Below are 16,359 nucleotides of genomic sequence, written 5' to 3'. Positions count from 1 at the left end.
TTACTTAGAGAGGGTCAAAGGCTACTCTCCTCAGTTCACCAATGGCTTGTTCTTCCCAGGACCTAATTCACGGGATCTCCGATCACATAGACTGGGTTTCCACCATGGCAACTTTACTTAGAGAGGCGAAAGCGAATTGGGATGATTTGGAGGCTGGCTGCCGGGCTCCTTTTATAGGGCCGAGTCCGCGACCCCGTGCTTATCCGCCCACGAAAATCTCGCAATCAGTTGAGATTTTATAGCGATCGGTTAGGATAAGCGTAACAGCCAAGAAACCAAAAAATCAAACGGCAAAAGGCGGACCATTCACGCGCATGTCGTGCGCCCGCGCCCTTCGCCCCGGCCAGGCGAGCGAGCGCGCGCAGTGTGGCTCTCCACACTCTCTTCTCTCATCCATGACTTGGTGAGTGAGTGTGGCTTCCATATTTAAGCTAGCTCTACTCCACTAGAGCTAGTAATATGGTGCTAATGGTTCCACCTATCCTCTAGTCATCCTCTTGTATAGGTTTTTGAGATTTTCTGGGATTTATTTGAATATCTTAATTGGGCCAAGCCCATAAATCCTAACATCTCATCTCGCGCGTTAAAGATTGAAGTGGCAATCAATCATCAAGACGATCGCGGTCAACGGGCAGCTGCGTCATCGTTGATCAGCTCAGCTCCCATGTGAGAGAGTTGCACACGGAATGAACAATTAAAGTTCCCATCGCCTCTCGTCAGCTTTTGCCAGCTGATTAAGAAATGCATCTCGTCGTACTGACTCGAAAAGAAATAATAATAATAATAATGCAGGCCAATTATTTTGTTTCTTATGGCACACAAGCAAAATGTAATAAACGGTGACGGTGATGCGCAACAAGGAGGCGGAGTAGTGTAGGATAGATATCTCGCGGCGATATTTCGTGGTAGCACATTTAGATTTAGTAGCCAGACCCGAGTATTCGTTTTCTGAATAGGATAATCCCATAGAACCATTCGACATTGTTGTCTACGATGGCATTATTACTATTTATTATCATTCTAAAGTTGTCTCCCCCCCAAGTTGGGGGCCTTGCAAGCTAATTAATAAAGCCAACAACCATCAAATGACCAATAAAACTATCGAGACCTTTTCTTCGGCGGCTGGTTTTGCACGTTGGAGGACCGATACTGGTACGTCACATTTTTAAATACATCGATGGATACTTTTGATTCTTCTATTTTCTAGAATAAAATAAATGTTTGTTTATTTCCGTGCTAGCGTTGGATTAAAAAAAAGGGCTCTGTCTTGTTTGCATGGCCGTTCTTGAGTTTTAAGAGACCCGGGACGAGATAATAAATAGAGGCCTTAATACTATAAGATTTTTTTCCCCTATTATAAAATAACTAATTAAAATTGTCCGATGTATCATAGAAAAAAATTGAGCGGTAAATAGAAGAGAGATTATTATCTCAAATATATTGTAGAAATCACCTTAAAATTGTTTTCTAACATTTTTAGATGCACAAAAATTATCTATCATGACATTGATTACATGACCTATCATTTCATGTCTCTTTCTCCACCCGCTAATCGTTATGGATAATTAAGGAAATTCGTACAAATTAATTGTATTACAGAATCTAGAGTCTATGTGTAAGCTAAACATTTTTGAACGATGTCTTACCAATCTATCAAAGCTATATCATGGTGAAGCTGGAAACCTAAAGCTGCAATTCTTGAAACGGAATCCTCCCAAACAAGGCCTAAATACATATTGTGTATAGTAATATGTTCTCGACTCTAGGATGGCCGCCACCCTCGCCCCCTCCAGGAAGGAACGGCCCTGCCTTGACATCTAGCAGTTGATAGCATGTTTTGGTGAGCTAAAACAAGCAAAACATTGGCACGCAAAAAAAATTAAAAAAATATCTGTAACAAACTATATTTACAAAAGGAATCACGCATCATGATCCAATGAGCTAGGCTGCCCATTTGTCCACTCCTGGGTGCCCTTACCATTTTTCCTCCCTCGCCTAAACACGATTACACGACTCATCCAAAATGACGCGTCACAAACTCACGAATAAAACCGCCACCACGGCGCGAGACGTCGGCGCCCGGAATATTCCTGTGGCTTCGCATCACCAGCACCACCCGTTGCTCGTCGTCGTCCTCTGCATCCGTCCCCTATTTATCCGTCCCCTCCTCTCCCGCACTAGCTCCCAAGTTCCATCCCATCCCGCCACGAAATTCTCCACGCTCCGATCCAATCGCAACAATGAAGTTCGGCAAGAGCCTCAACAACCAGATCGTGGAGACGCTCCCGGACTGGCGCGACAAGTTCCTGTCCTACAAGGACCTCAAGAAGCGGCTGAAGCAGATCGGCGCCGGCTCTGGCGAGCGGCGGAGCAAGCGCCAGCGGGTGGGGGACGGGCGCGGCGGATCCTCGCCGCCTGCGATGACCCCGGAGGAGGCCGGATTCGTCGCGCTCCTCGACGCCGAGCTCGACAAGTTCAACGCCTTCTTCCTCGAGAAGGAGGAGGACTACGTCATCCGGCTGAAGGTAATTGATTGACCATACCCATTCCTGTCGTGATCCGATTCCATCCCCCCCTCGTGTTGTCCGCTCCCTCGCGGCGGCGCGAATAGAATAGTGGTCTGATTCGTGTCTCGGTCGTCGGAATTGAGCGGGCGCAGGAGTTGCAGGACAGGGTGGTGAGCGCCGCGGAGGTGGGGTCGGCGGAGGAGCTGCTGCGGGTGCGCAAGGAGATCGTCGACTTCCACGGCGAGATGGTCTTGCTGGAGAACTACAGCGCGCTCAACTACACCGGTGAGACGCATCTCACTAGGGATGAGAGAGTTTTTATTTTTATTTCAAAAAGAAAGAGAGGGGAAAAACAATCGTGCAGCGTTAGATTTCAAGATTCATTCTAAACGTACTGACAGAGAGCAATGGATGCTCTGCGTTAACCAGGGCTGGTCAAGATCCTCAAGAAGTACGACAAGAGGACCGGCGCGCTGATCCGCCTGCCCTTCATCCGGAACGTGATGCAGGAGCCGTTCTGCGCCACCGACGTGCTGTACAAGCTCGTCAAGGGGTGCGAGGAGATGCTGGACCAGCTCCTCCTGCCCCGGAACCAGCAGCGGCCCGTGCCGAGCGACAACGGCGGGGAAGGAGACAGCGACGGCGACGACGACAAGCAACGACCGGCGGAGCCAGGCGCCTCATCGCTGCCCAGCGGCGGCGGCGGTGGCGCTGGCGACATGGAGCTGGAGGAGATCGAGGACATGGAGAGCATGTACATGAAGAGTACGGTGGCCGCGCTCAGGGCGCTCAGGGAGATCAGGAGCGGGAGCTCCACGGTGAGCGCGTTCTCCCTGCCGCCACTACGGTGATTGACACGTTGTGTTCGGTTCAGTAGCGAAGCGAGACAGAACGGGGCCGACTGCGCTGTTGCTGTAGGTAGTGTTTGGTTCAAAGAAGACACGAACAAAATGAAAGAAAATCTGTAAAATGATAGTAATATTCATCTAGTATTCTCAATCTCACTGCTCCCACAAAACTTAAGGGGTGCATCGAATGCACAAGTGACCTCCGCTCTACAAATCAATTTCTCGCCGCCTGTTTCTGATCCAACTCTCGCCGCGGAAATTGCATGTCTGTTACTTGAGCTCTCCAGCTAGGTTGCAAACTCAGATCTCGCTTCTTGACCAAAAAACCACTTTATAACTTTTCTGTATATATCTTGTCTGTGCTGAACATCATTTTGTAAGATCATTTTAAGACAAAACTTCCATTGCTATCAGGTTGATCTAGAACCCCAGTTGGGGGTTCCGGTCGAGGAAAAGCTTAGGAACTTGGGATGAATTGGGCTCTACCAATGGAAGTAGCAGCACAAACTTTTTTTTCTTCGAAAACACAGGACAAATGTGTCTCGTTATATTAAGAAGAAAAGACACAAAGGTCAAAAAGATTTGATAAGGTCTCCTTAAGAGGCAAAAAAACACATAAGGGCTAGTTTGGGAACCATATTTTTCTATGGTATTTTTATTTTCCCTTGGAAAATGGAAATCCCTTTGTCGGGGACCATAATTAGGGGTACCCTCAAGACTCCTAATTCTCAGCTGATAACCCCTATCAGCATAAAGCTGCAAAGGTCTGATGGGTGCGATTAAGTCAGGGATCAGTCCATTCGAGTGACTCGATCATGCCTCGCCCGAGCCTAGCCTCGGACAAGGGTAGCCGACCCCGGAGGATTTCCGTCTCGCCCGAGGCCCCCCTCCGACGGCGAACATATTTCCGGCTCGCCCGAGGCCCTGCCTTCGCTAAGAAGCAACCGTGACTAAATCGCCGCACCGACCGACCAAATCGCAGAAGCATTTAACGCAAAGGTGGCCTGACACCTTTATCCTGACGCACGCCCCCCGGCAGAGCCGAAGTGACCGCCGTCACTTCGCCGCTCTACTAACCGGCCTGACAGAAGGACAGCGCCGCCTGCGCTACTCCGACTGCAGTGTCACTTGGCAGAGTGAGACTGACAGGCAGTCAGGCCCTGCCAAAGGCACCATAGGAAGCTCCGCTCCGCCCGACCCAGGGCTCGGACTCGGGCTCAGTCCCGGAAGACGGCGAACTCCGCTCCGCCCGACCCAGGGCTCGGACTCGGGCTCAGTCCCGGAAGACGGCGAACTCCGCTCCGCCCGACCCAGGGCTCGGACTCGGGCTCAGCCCCAGAAGACGACGAACTCCGCTCCGCCCGACCCAGGGCTCGGACTCGGGCTCAGCCCCAGAAGACGACTAACTCCACCCCGCCCGACCCAGGGCTCGGACTCGAGCTCAGCCCCAGAAGGCGACGAACTCCGCTCCGCGCGACCCCAGGGCTCGGACTCCGCCCTGGCCTCTGCCGACGACCTCCGCCTCGCCCGACCCAGGGGCTCGGACTCGGCCTCGGCCATGGAAGACAGACTCGACCTCGGCTTCGGAGGAGCCTCCGCATCGCCCGACCTAGGGCGCAGGCCAGCCACGTCAACAGGAGGCGCCATCATCACCCTACCCCGAGCTGACTCGGGCCGCAGGGAACAAGACCGGTGTCCCATCTGGCTAGCTCCGCCAGATAGGCAATGATGGCGCCCCGCATACTCTGTGACGACGACGGCTCTCAGCCCCCTTACGGAAGCAAGAGGACGTCAGCAAGGACCCAACCGCTCCGACAGCTGTCCCTCCGCCAGACTCCGTCGCTCCTCCGACGGCCACGACATCACACCAGCTGGGTGCCAGAATCTCTCCGGCTGCCACATCGGCATGTACTTAGGGCGCTAGCTCTCCCCCGCTAGACACGTAGCACTCTGCTACACCCCCATTGTACACCTGGATCCTATCCTTACGCCTATAAAAGGAAGGACCAGGGCCCTCTTAGGGAGGGTTGGCCGCGCGGGGACGAGGACGAGACATGCGCTCTCTTGGGGCCGCTCGCTTCCCTCTCCCGCGTGGACGCTTGTAACCCCCTACTGCAAGCGCACCCGACCTGGGCGCGGGACGAACACGAAGGCCGCGGGATTCCCACCTCTCTCACGCCGGTCTCCGGCCGCCTCGCTCCTTCCCCCCTTCGCGCTCGCCCTCGCGCTCGACCCATCTGGGCTGGGGCACGCGGCGACACTCACTCGTCGGCCCGAGGGACCCCCCGGTCTCGAAACGCCGACAGTTGGCGCGCCAGGTAGGGGCCTGCTGCGTGTTGACGAACAACTTCCCGTCAAGCTCCAGATGGGCAGTCTCCAGCAACCTCTCCGACCCGGGACGGTGCTCCGTTTCGGGAGTCTTGAGTTCATGTCCTTCGACGGCAGCTACGACATGATACTCCTTCCACCGCCGCGCGACAACGACAATGGCGGCCGACAGCCCGCCCGCCGGCGGCGGAATCGACAACGTCTTCCCCGCGTGAAGGAAGAACAACATTCGAGCTCGCCCCGTCCTCACCCCCGCCAACGGAGGAGGAGGCGGGGCAACCAAGGCCAAGCGGGAGGCCGCGCCTCGTCGGCTGTCGAGCGAGTCGACGGCCCCAGCGCCCCAACGGGGGGCGCGTCGGGCATCGACCTCGCGTTTGAGACGAAGGCGAGCGTCGTCTCCCCGCGACACGCCAATCCCGAGCAAGCGGACGACGCCAGCACGCTCGCGGAAAGCTTGCTGGGCGTCACCCTTGTACCTGAGACGACGGTGCAGTCAGTCCCCGACGTGACTTCATCGCCGCTCGTCGACCAAAAGGTACCGACCGATTCCCATCCTACGTCATTTGGATTCAGCCTCAACCCGCCTAGCGACCTTGCTTTGGTGGGCACTCTCGTAGAGGCGAGTTCAAACCCTCTGGGGTTTCGCATGCGGTCGCCTTGGGACCGGCTGACGGACGTCTCGACCTATGGGCCCTCTGGGTCCGAGGAAGACGACGACCCCAGCATCTGTTGGGATTTCTCTGGACTTGGCAACCCCAGTGCCATGCGGGACTTCATGACCGCATGTGACTACTGCCTCTCCGACTGTTCCGACGGTAGCCGCAGCCTCGACGACGAGGACTGTGGCCCAAGCCGCGAATGTTTCCACGTCGATCTAGGGGGTCCCTCCGAAGGCAATCATCTCGGCATGCCGGAGGACGGTGATCTCCCTAGGCCGGTGCCTCGCGCTGACATCCCGCGGGAGCTAGCTGTGGTCCCGTTCCGGTGGGGGGTCACGACCCACAGCTCGAGCAAGTCCGCGGGGCACAGGCCAGGTTCGACGAGGGAGCAGGAGCGCTTGAGCCAATCCGCCGGGACGTCGGGCAGGCATGGGCGGGCCAACCCCCGGCCGGAGAAATACGTCACCTGCCCCAGGGTCTCCAGCACCGCGTTGCCGACGACGTCAGGGTCAGGCCGCCACCCGCATCCAGTGGGGTCGGTCAGAACCTGGCTGCAGCAGCGATGCTTCTCCGCGCGATGCCGGAGCCATCAACCACCGAGGGTCGGCGAATCCAGGGGGAGCTCAAGAATCTCCTGGAAGGCGCTGCGGTCCGACGGGTCGAGAGCTCTGCCTCCCGAAGGCAGGGATACCCCTCGGAACCTCATGCCGCGACTTTCCGATTCATGCGGGAAGCCTCGGTCTACACCGGGCGCACGCGCAACACCGCGCCTGCGGCCCCGGGCCGCCTCGGCAACGAGCACCATCGTCGCGACCGTCGGGCCCACCTCGACGAGAGGGTGCGCCGAGGCTACCACCCCAGGCGTGGGGGACGCTTCGGAGTCCCTCACCCGAGCCACCCGGTCCGCAAGCCTTCAGCCGGGCCATCCGACGGGCACCGTTCCCGGCCCGGTTCCGACCCCCGACTACTATCACAAAGTACTCGGGGGAGACGAGACCGGAACTGTGGCTCGCGGACTACCGCCTGGCCTGCCAGCTGGGTGGAACGGACGACGACAACCTCATCATCCGCAACCTCCCCCTATTCCTCTCCGACACCGCTCGCGCCTGGTTGGAGCACCTGCCTCCGGGGCAGATCTCCAACTGGGATGACCTGGTCCAAGCCTTCGCCAGCAATTTCCAGGGCACGTATGTGCGCCCCGGGAATTCCTGGGACCTCCGAAGCTGCCGGCAGCAGCCGGGAGAGTCTCTCCGGGACTACATCCGGCGATTCTCGAAGCAGCGCACCGAGCTGCCCAACATCACCGATTCGGATGTCATCGGCGCGTTCCTTGCCGGCACCACCTGCCGCGACCTGGTGAGCAAGTTAGGTCGCAAGACCCCCACCAGGGCGAGCGAGCTGATGGACATCGCCACCAAGTTCGCCTCTGGCCAGGAGGCGGTCCAGGCTATCTTCCGAAAGGACAAGTAGCCCCAGGGCCGCCCATCGGAAGATGCTCCCGAGGCGTCTACTCAGCGCGGCGCCAAGAAGAAAGGCAAGAAGAAGTCGCAAGCGAAACGCGACGCCGCCGACGCGGACCTTGTCGCCGCCGCCGAGTACAAGAACCCTCGGAAGCCCCCCGGAGGTGCCAACCTCTTCGACAAGATGCTCAAGGAGCCGTGCCCCTATCACCAGGGGCCCGTCAAGCACACCCTTGAGGAGTGCGTCATGCTTCGGCGCCACTTCCATAGGGCCGGGCCACCCGCGGAGGGTGGCAGGGCCCGCGACGACGACAAGAAGGAAGATCACCAAGCAGGAGAGTTCCCCGAGGTCCGCGACTGCTTCATGATCTACGGTGGGCATGCGGTGAATGCCTCGGCTCGGCATCGCAAGCAAGAGCGCCGGGAGGTCTGCTTGGTGAAGGTGGCGGCGCCAGTCTACCTAGACTGGTCCGACAAGCCCATCACCTTTGACCAAGCTGACCACCCCGACCACGTGCCGAGCCCGGGGAAATACCCGCTCGTCGTCGACCCCGTCGTCGGCGACGTCAGGCTTACCAAGGTCCTTATGGACGGGGGCAGCAGCCTCAATATCATCCACGCCGAGACCCTCGGGCTCTTGCGCGTCGATCTATCCTCCGTCCGAGCAGGCGCTGCACCCTTCCACGGGATCATTCCCGGGAAGCGCGTCCAGCCCCTCGGACGACTCGACCTTCCTGTCTGCTTCGGAACGCCCTCCAACTTCTGAAGGGAGACTTTGACGTTCGAGGTGGTCGGGTTCCGAGGAACCTACCACGCGGTACTGGGGAGGCCATGCTACGCGAAGTTTATGGCCGTCCCCAACTACACCTACCTGAAGCTCAAGATGTCGGGCCCCAACGGGGTCATCACCGTCGGCCCCACGTACAAACACGCGTTCGAATGCGACGTGGAGTGCGTGGAGTACGCCGAGGCCCTCGCCGAGTCTGAGGCCCTCATCGCCGACCTGGAAAGCCTCTCCAAAGAGGTGCCAGACGTGAAGCGTCATGCCGGCAACTTCGAGCCAGTGGAGACGGTTAAGGCCGTCCCCCTCGACCCCAGTGGCGACGCCTCCAAGCAGATCCGGATCGGTTCCGGGCTCGACCCCAAATAGGAAGCAGTGCTCGTCGACTTTCTCCGCGCGTACGCCGACGTCTTCGCGTGGAGTCCCTCGGACATGCCCGGCATACCGAGGGATGTCGCCGAGCACTCGCTGGATATTCGGGCCGGAGCCCGACCCGTCAAGCAGCCTCCGCACCGATTCGACGAGGAGAAGCGCAGAGCGATAGGCGAGGAGATCCACAAGCTAATGGCAGCCGGATTCATCAAAGAGGTATTCCATCCCGAATGGCTTGCTAACCCTGTGCTTGTGAGAAAGAAAGGGGGGAATGGCGGATGTGTGTAGACTACACTGGTCTCAACAAAGCATGTCCGAAGGTTCCCTACCCTCTGCCTCACATCGATCAAATCGTGGATTCCACTGCTGGGTGCGAAACCCTGTCTTTCCTCGACGCCTACTCAGGGTATCACCAAATCAGGATGAAAGAGTCCGACCAGCTCGCGACTTCTTTCATCACGCCCTTCGGCATGTACTGCTATGTCACCATGCCGTTCGGTTTGAGGAATGCGAGCGCGACGTACCAGCGGTGCATGAACCATGTGTTCGGCGAACACATCGGTCGCACGGTCGAGGCCTACGTCGATGACATCGTAGTCAAGACGAGGAAAGCTTCCGACCTCCTCTCCGACCTTGAAGTGACATTCCGATGTCTCAAGGCGAAAGGCGTCAAGCTCAATCCCGAGAAGTGTGTCTTCGGGGTGCCCCGGGGCATGCTCTTGGGGTTCATCGTCTCCGAGCGGGGCATCGAAGCCAACCCGGAGAAGATCGCAGCCATCACCAGCATGGGTCCCATCAAGGACTTAAAGGGCGTACAGAGGGTCATGGGATGTCTCGCGGCTCTAAGCCGCTTCATCTCACGCCTCGGCGAAAGAGGTCTGCCTCTGTACCGCCTCTTAAGGAAGGCCGAGTGCTTCACTTGGACCCCTGAGGCCGAGGAAGCTCTCGGGAACCTGAAGGCGCTCCTCACAAAGGCGCCTATCTTGGTGCCCCCAGCTGCCGGAGAAGCCCTCTTGGTATACGTCGCCGCGACCACTCAGGTGGTTAGCGCCGCGATTGTGGTCGAGAGGCAGGAAGAGGGGCATGCATTGCCCGTTCAGAGCCCAGTTTACTTCGTCAGCGAGGTACTGTCTGAAACCAAGATTCTCTACCCACAAGTTCAGAAGTTGCTGTATGCAGTGATCCTGACGCGGCGGAAGTTGTGACACTACTTCGAGTCTCATCTGGTAACTGTGGTGTCATCCTTCCCCCTGGGGGAGATCATCCAGTGCCGAGAGGCCTCGGGCAGGGTTGCAAAGTGGGCGGTGGAAATCATGGGCGAGACAATCTCGTTCGCCCCTCGGAAGGCCATCAAGTCCCAGGTCTTGGCGGACTTCGTAGCCGAATGGGTCGACACCCAGCTACCGACGGCTCCGATCCAACCGAAACTCTGGACCATGTTTTTCGACGGGTCGCTGATGAAGACGGGAGCCAGCGCGGGCCTACTCTTCATCTTGCCCCTCGGGAAACACCTACGCTATGTGCTACGCCTCCATTTCCCGGCGTCCAACAATGTGGCTGAGTACGAGGCTCTGGTCAACGGGTTGCGGATCGCCATCGAGCTAGGGGTCAGGCGCCTCGACGCCCGCGGTGACTCGCAGCTCGTCATCGACCAAGTCATGAAGAACTCCCACTACCGCGACCCAAAGATGGAGGCCTACTGCGATGAGGTTCGGCGCCTGGAAGACAAGTTCTACGGGCTCGAGCTTAACCACATCGCTCGGCGCTACAACGAGACTGCAGACGAGCTGGCAAAAATAGCCTCGGGGCGAACAACGGTTCCCTCGGACGTCTTCTCCCGGGATCTGCATCAACCCTCCGTCAAGATCGACGACACGCCCGAGCCTGAGGCGCCCTCGGTCTAGCCCGAGGTACCCTCGGCACAGCCCGAGGCACCCTCAGCTCGGCCCGAGGCACCCTCGGCCTCCGAGGGTGAGGCACTGCGCATCGAGGAGGAGCGAAGCGGGGCCACGCCTGATCGAAACTGGCAGACCCCGTACCTGCAATATCTCCGCCAAGGAGAGCTACCCCTCGACCGAGCCAAGGCTCGGCGGGTAGCGCGACGCGCCAAGTCGTTCGTCTTGCTGGGCGATGAGAAGGAGCTCTACCACCGCAGCCCCTCAGGCATCCTCCAGCGATGCATCTCCGTCGCCGAAGGTCAGGAACTCCTGCGAGAGATACACTCGGGGGCTTGCGGCCATCACGTAGCGCCTCGAGCCCTTGTCGGAAATGCTTTCCGGCAAGGCTTCTACTGGCCAACGGCGGTGGCTGACGCCGCTAGAATTGTCCGCACCTGCGAAGGGTGTCAATTCTATGCGAAGCAGACCCACCTGCCCGCTCAGGCTCTGCAGATGATACCCATCACCTGGCCCTTTGCTGTGTGGGGTCTGGACCTCGTCGGCCCCTTGCAGAAGGCGCCCAGGGGCTACACGCACCTGCTGGTCGCCATCGACAAATTCTCCAAGTGGATCGAGGTCCGACCTCTGAACAGCATCAGGTCCGAGCAGGCGGTGGCGTTCTTCACCAACATCATCCATCGCTTCGGGGTCCCGAACTCCATCATCACCGACAACGGCACCCAGTTCACCGGCAGAAAATTCTTGGACTTCTGCGAGGATCACCACATCCGGGTGGACTGGGCCGCCGTGGCTCATCCCATGTCGAATGGGCAAGTAGAGTGTGCCAACGACATGATTCTACAAGGGCTCAAGCCTCGGATTTACAACGACCTCAACAAGTTCGGCAAGCGATGGATGAAGGAACTCCCCTCGGTGGTCTGGAGCCTGAGGACAACGCCGAGCCGAGCCACGGGTTTCACGCCGTTCTTCCTAGTGTACGGGGCCGAGGCCGTCTTGCCCACTGACCTGGAATACGGCTCCCCGAGGACGAGGGCCTACAGCGATCAAAGCAACCAAGCTAGCCGAGAAGACTCGCTGGACCAGCTGGAAGAGGCTCGGGACAAGGCCTTACTACACTCGGCGCGGTACCAGCAGTCCCTGCGACGCTACCACGTCCGAGGGGTCCGGCCCCGAGACCTCCAGGTGGGCGACCTGGTGCTTCGGCTGCGACAAGACGCCCGAGGGAGGCACAAGCTCACGCCCCCCTGGGAGGGGCCATTCGTCATCGCCAAAGTTCTGAAGCCCGGAACGTACAAGCTGGCCAACAGTCAAGGCGAGGTCTACGGCAACGCTTGGAACATCCAACAGCTACGTCGCTTCTACCCTTAAGATGTTTTCAAGTTGTTCATATACCTCGCACCCACGCAAAGTTTAGTTATCAAGGAAGGGTCGGCCTCGCCTCGGCAAAGCCCAACCCTCCCTCGGGGGCTAAAAGGGGGGAACCCCCTCTGCGTTGAAATTTTCCTCGAAAAAAGATCTCTTCTGCCAGAATATCTTTCGTGTTTTCTGACTACTTCGAAAAGTGGATCCTGAAAACGACGGAGTACACGTAAGCATCCAAGGCTGACCGAGCCGAGGGACTCCTACGCCTCCGGGATACGGATACCTCACTCATCACCTTCTGCGATAAGTAACTCGCGTTCGGATAAAGTGATTCCGCGGACCGAACAAGTCTTCACGTTCGGAAGCTCTTCTGCCGAAGCGATCCTTCGAGCCTTCTCGACTGAGTCGGTGACAGGGCCTCATGGACGGGTGAAAGTGCGCGTAAGCGGCAAGGCCGACCGAGCCGAGGGACTCCCACGCCTCCGGGATACGGATACCTCACTCATCACCTTCCGCGAGAAGCAACTCTCGCTCGCACAAACATCCCTGTTACCGACAAAAAAGTCCAGATACTCGAAACAAGAGGAAAGGAGACGCAGCTTTACAACACAGCGAGGGTGTGTATTCTGGCCTCGGCGGCCGCAGAAGGCACACGCTACAAGACACTCTGATCCTGCAGGCTCAGGTCTGGACGCTGAAAGGGGGCAGTAGCACCCTCGGCATCGACGACACCTTCAGCGAGGTCCGACCTAGCCTCGGACGGCGACGCGGTCCGAGGATCTCCACTCTGGAGGACGACGTCATCGCCACGCCCGGGCAATCGCTGCCAGGGACTTCTCCGGGAATCCGGCCCGAGCAGGCGGCTCAGCCGGTTACCCCTAGGGCCTCGGCCAACCATCTTCCAAGGGCGCCAGCCCGACCCGAGGCCTCGGCTGGTCAACTCCGGCGTCGGTCCCGCTAACGGACAACCTGGCTAGGCTCCGGCCAACCAGGTTTCATTTTCGAGCCAACTCCGCCTCTGTTCATGCTGATATCGCTACCCCTGGCCTCGGCTCGTCGAAGAGCGGACAAGGGGTCCCTTTAACTAAGCTAGAGGAGCCTCAGACAACAAGGCCGACCGAGCCGAGGGACTCCTACGCCTCCGGGATACAGATACCTCACTCGTCACCTTGACACGGGGTGACTCATGCTTGGTGAAGCGGTTCAGATAATCAACAGGCGAGTCTTAGTGCTCGAAAATGAAACAAAAACACGGCTCCGTGCCAAAATTACATACATGTTCAGGCCTCGACTGTTATGGCTGCTGCGTGGTGGTAGGCGAGGGGTATGCAGGGGAGAGTGGAGGAGGAGAGTGGCTTGAGAACAAGAACGCAGAACGTAGCGAGGAGGTCTGTCGTCGCCGGCGGCTGAAGGCGCCACCGTCGAAGAACAGCCCACCTCTAGGAGGTAACTGTATTATTCTTCGATGCCCTCTTACAAACTAGCAGCCAGCCTTTATAGTATAGGCGGCAGGGAACACACCCAATCAACTTATTACTTTCTATAATGGAAATAGGAAACTCTACTGTCTGCTATAGCAGAAATAGGAAACTACTGATTGATATACTGGAGATAGGACTCGCCTGATCCTCTTCCCTTGCTTCCAATTCGGCTGCCTGATTGCTTGCTTCCTTTCCTATTCTTCCAGCTCTTCTAGCTCGGTTGCCTTATTGGTGGAGGTTCCCTTCGTGTGCCTGCGCCCATAGGTGTTCCTGTAGAAGAATGAGTCCACAACACTTCCCCCCTCCCCCTGGAACAGCTCGTCCTCGAGCTGAAACACCGGATATTCTTTCTTGAATTCTTCTAGTGAAATCCAAGAAGCATCAACAGCTGTCTGTCCGTCCCAATGTACCAACAATTCCCATACTCCATGGTTGAGACGAGCACGAATGATCTTCAAGGGGTTAGGAACCACTCTTCCATGCACAAGAGATGGCAACTGCACTGGATCACCTACCGGAGGGGTACCCACGAAAGGCTTAAGAAGAGCCACATGAAACACATTATGGATGCGAGCTGCTGCTGGTAAACGAAGACGATAAGCTACTGATCCAATCTGCTCTAGCACTTCATAAGGTCCAAAGTACTTAGGGCCCAGCTTGGTGGCACGAGCTGGAGTGATACCCACGGCTGTGCGGTGATGCAAACGGAGCCAAACCCAGTCTCCTACTGCAAAGACAACCTCCCGGTGCTTTTTATCATGCTGAGCACGCATTACCTCCTGAGCCAACAATAACCGATCACGGATTTCAGCAAGGAATTCATCTCTATCTCTGAGTTGGGCTTCTACTGCTGCCACCTTTGCCGCCCCCTGTTCAAATTGCAGCAAGGTTGGTGGAGGCCGGCCATAAACCACCTGGAAAGGAGAAACACCAATAGCTGTTTGGAAGGAAGAATTGTAGCAAAATTCTGCCCACGGTAACCACTGTAGCCAAGAACGAGGTCGATCTCCTGCTAAGCAACGAAGATACATAGTGATAATGCGATTAGTGACCTCCGACTGCCCATCCGTTTGTGGGTGAAAAGCTGAACTGAGAAGCAATGTCACCCCTGCTAAACGGAATAATTCAGTCCAAAAAGTGCTAGTAAAAACCGGGTCCCGGTCACTAACAATAGAACATGGGAACCCATGTAGCCGAACAATCTCATCAAAGAAGGCTTTGGCAACAACGGTGACTGAATATGGATGGCTGAGTGGGATGAAATGAGCATATTTGGAAAACCGGTCCACCACAGTCAAAATAACTGATTTTCCACCAACTTTGGGAAAGCCCTCAACGAAGTCCATAGCAATATCACTCCAAACAGAAGAGGGAACTGGCAGGGGCTGCAGCAGTCCAGCTGGGTGCAAGTGCTCAGTTTTATTGCGTTGACAAACTCCACAACCTTTGACATACTCTCTGACCAAACGGCTGCTGTGAGGGTTGAAGAAGGATAACCGAAGACGATAGAGTGTCTTCTGAATACCCTCATGTCCTGCTGTATGTGCATTCTCCAGTAGCTGTGGCCATAGGGGAGATGAATCTGGAACATATGCTTTGCCCTGAAATAACAGCAGTCCATCCACCTCCGTCCACCCTGCTGGTGCAGTGCCACTGGCTAACTGGGCCCGAATTTCTTGTGCTCTTGGATCAGCAAGGAGTTCTTGACGAATTGCGTCAAAAACTGCAAATGATGTTGTCGATAGGGCATGAATACTGAAGGCCTCCTCATCCCGACGAGATAAGGCATCTGCTGCTGCATTTTGCTTCCCTGGGCGGTACACCACATCCAGATCATAACCAAATAGCTTCGTGACCCAAGTGTGCTGTGGAATAGTGGTCAGACGTTGGTCCAATATGTACTTCAAGCTGCGATGATCAGTGCGGACTGTGAATGACCTTCCCCACAAGTATGGCCTCCAATTGCGAACGACTTTGACTAAGCCGATCAGCTCTCTTTCATATGCGGGCAACTTGGCGTGGTGAGGGGCCACGGCGCGACTGAAGTAAGCCACGGCGCCCTCTCCCTGGTGCAGCACCGCGCCAAAGCCGGAGCCCGAAGCATCACAGTCGACGTAGAAGCGCTTGGAGAAGTCTGGTAGTCGGAGCAGTGGAGCAGACACTAGCGCCTTCTTCAAGGCTTGGAAGGCCGATGCCGCTTGGGAAGTCCAGGAGAAAGTCGCCCCCTTGAGGAGAGCAGTTAAGGGCTCGGCCACCGCACCGTACCCCGCAATAAACTTGCGGTAGTACCCGGTGAGGCCAAGAAAACCCCGCAGCGCCCGTGCAGTCCGCGGTTGTGGCCATGCCTCCACAGCCGCCACCTTGGATGGGTCCATGGCCACGCCCTCCTTGGAGATAATATGGCCCAGGTAGGCCACCGTTGGTTCGCCGAAGAAACATTTAGACTGCTTGATGAAGAGGCAGTTGGCGCGTAACAACTGAAAAACCATCCTGACCTGCTGCACATGTGTCTCCCAAGAAGAACTATAGATGAGTATATCATCAAAAAAGACTAGAACAAACCGGCGGAGAAATGGCTTGAGGATGGTATTCATGAGAGCTTGAAATGTTGCTGGCGCGTTCGTCAAGCCGAAAGGCATGACGAGGAACTCAAAATGGCCATG

General features: G+C 56.9%; 1 protein-coding gene across 3 annotated transcripts; it reads left to right on the top strand.

Annotated features, from left to right (window-relative positions):
* The first annotated feature begins 1,951 nt into the window (after window positions 1-1,951).
* On the top strand, window positions 1,952-3,749 carry LOC100216711 (uncharacterized). 3 transcript variants are annotated; one of them, XM_008678441.2, is made up of 3 exons: window positions 1,952-2,525; window positions 2,660-2,792; window positions 2,937-3,728. In XM_008678441.2, exons 1-3 carry the CDS (start codon window positions 2,241-2,243, stop codon window positions 3,356-3,358), a joined length of 840 nt encoding a protein of 279 aa, XP_008676663.1. In that variant the 5' UTR covers window positions 1,952-2,240; the 3' UTR covers window positions 3,359-3,728. The 3 variants fall into 3 exon arrangements, with proteins under 3 accessions (XP_008676663.1, XP_008676662.1, NP_001136588.1); NM_001143116.1 differs by having other exon boundaries at window positions 2,196-2,525; window positions 2,669-2,792; window positions 2,937-3,749; XM_008678440.2 differs by lacking the exon at window positions 2,660-2,792 and having other exon boundaries at window positions 2,009-2,525.
* Window positions 3,750-16,359: the final 12,610 nt, after the last annotated feature.

Source organism: Zea mays, chromosome 4 (genome assembly GCF_902167145.1).
Source record: "Zea mays cultivar B73 chromosome 4, Zm-B73-REFERENCE-NAM-5.0, whole genome shotgun sequence".
Classification (NCBI taxonomy): domain Eukaryota; kingdom Viridiplantae; phylum Streptophyta; class Magnoliopsida; order Poales; family Poaceae; genus Zea; species Zea mays.
This window is presented reverse-complemented; position numbering and strand designations above follow the sequence as displayed.

Excerpts from the sequence above, each read along its gene's own strand:
- LOC100216711 (XM_008678440.2), top strand. The coding sequence starts at position 2,024 with ATGACGCGTCACAAACTCACGAATAAAACCGCCACCACGGCGCGAGAC. Across the intron at positions 2,526-2,936 it reads ACTACGTCATCCGGCTGAAG|GGCTGGTCAAGATCCTCAAG; the intron begins GTAATTGATTGA and ends TGCGTTAACCAG.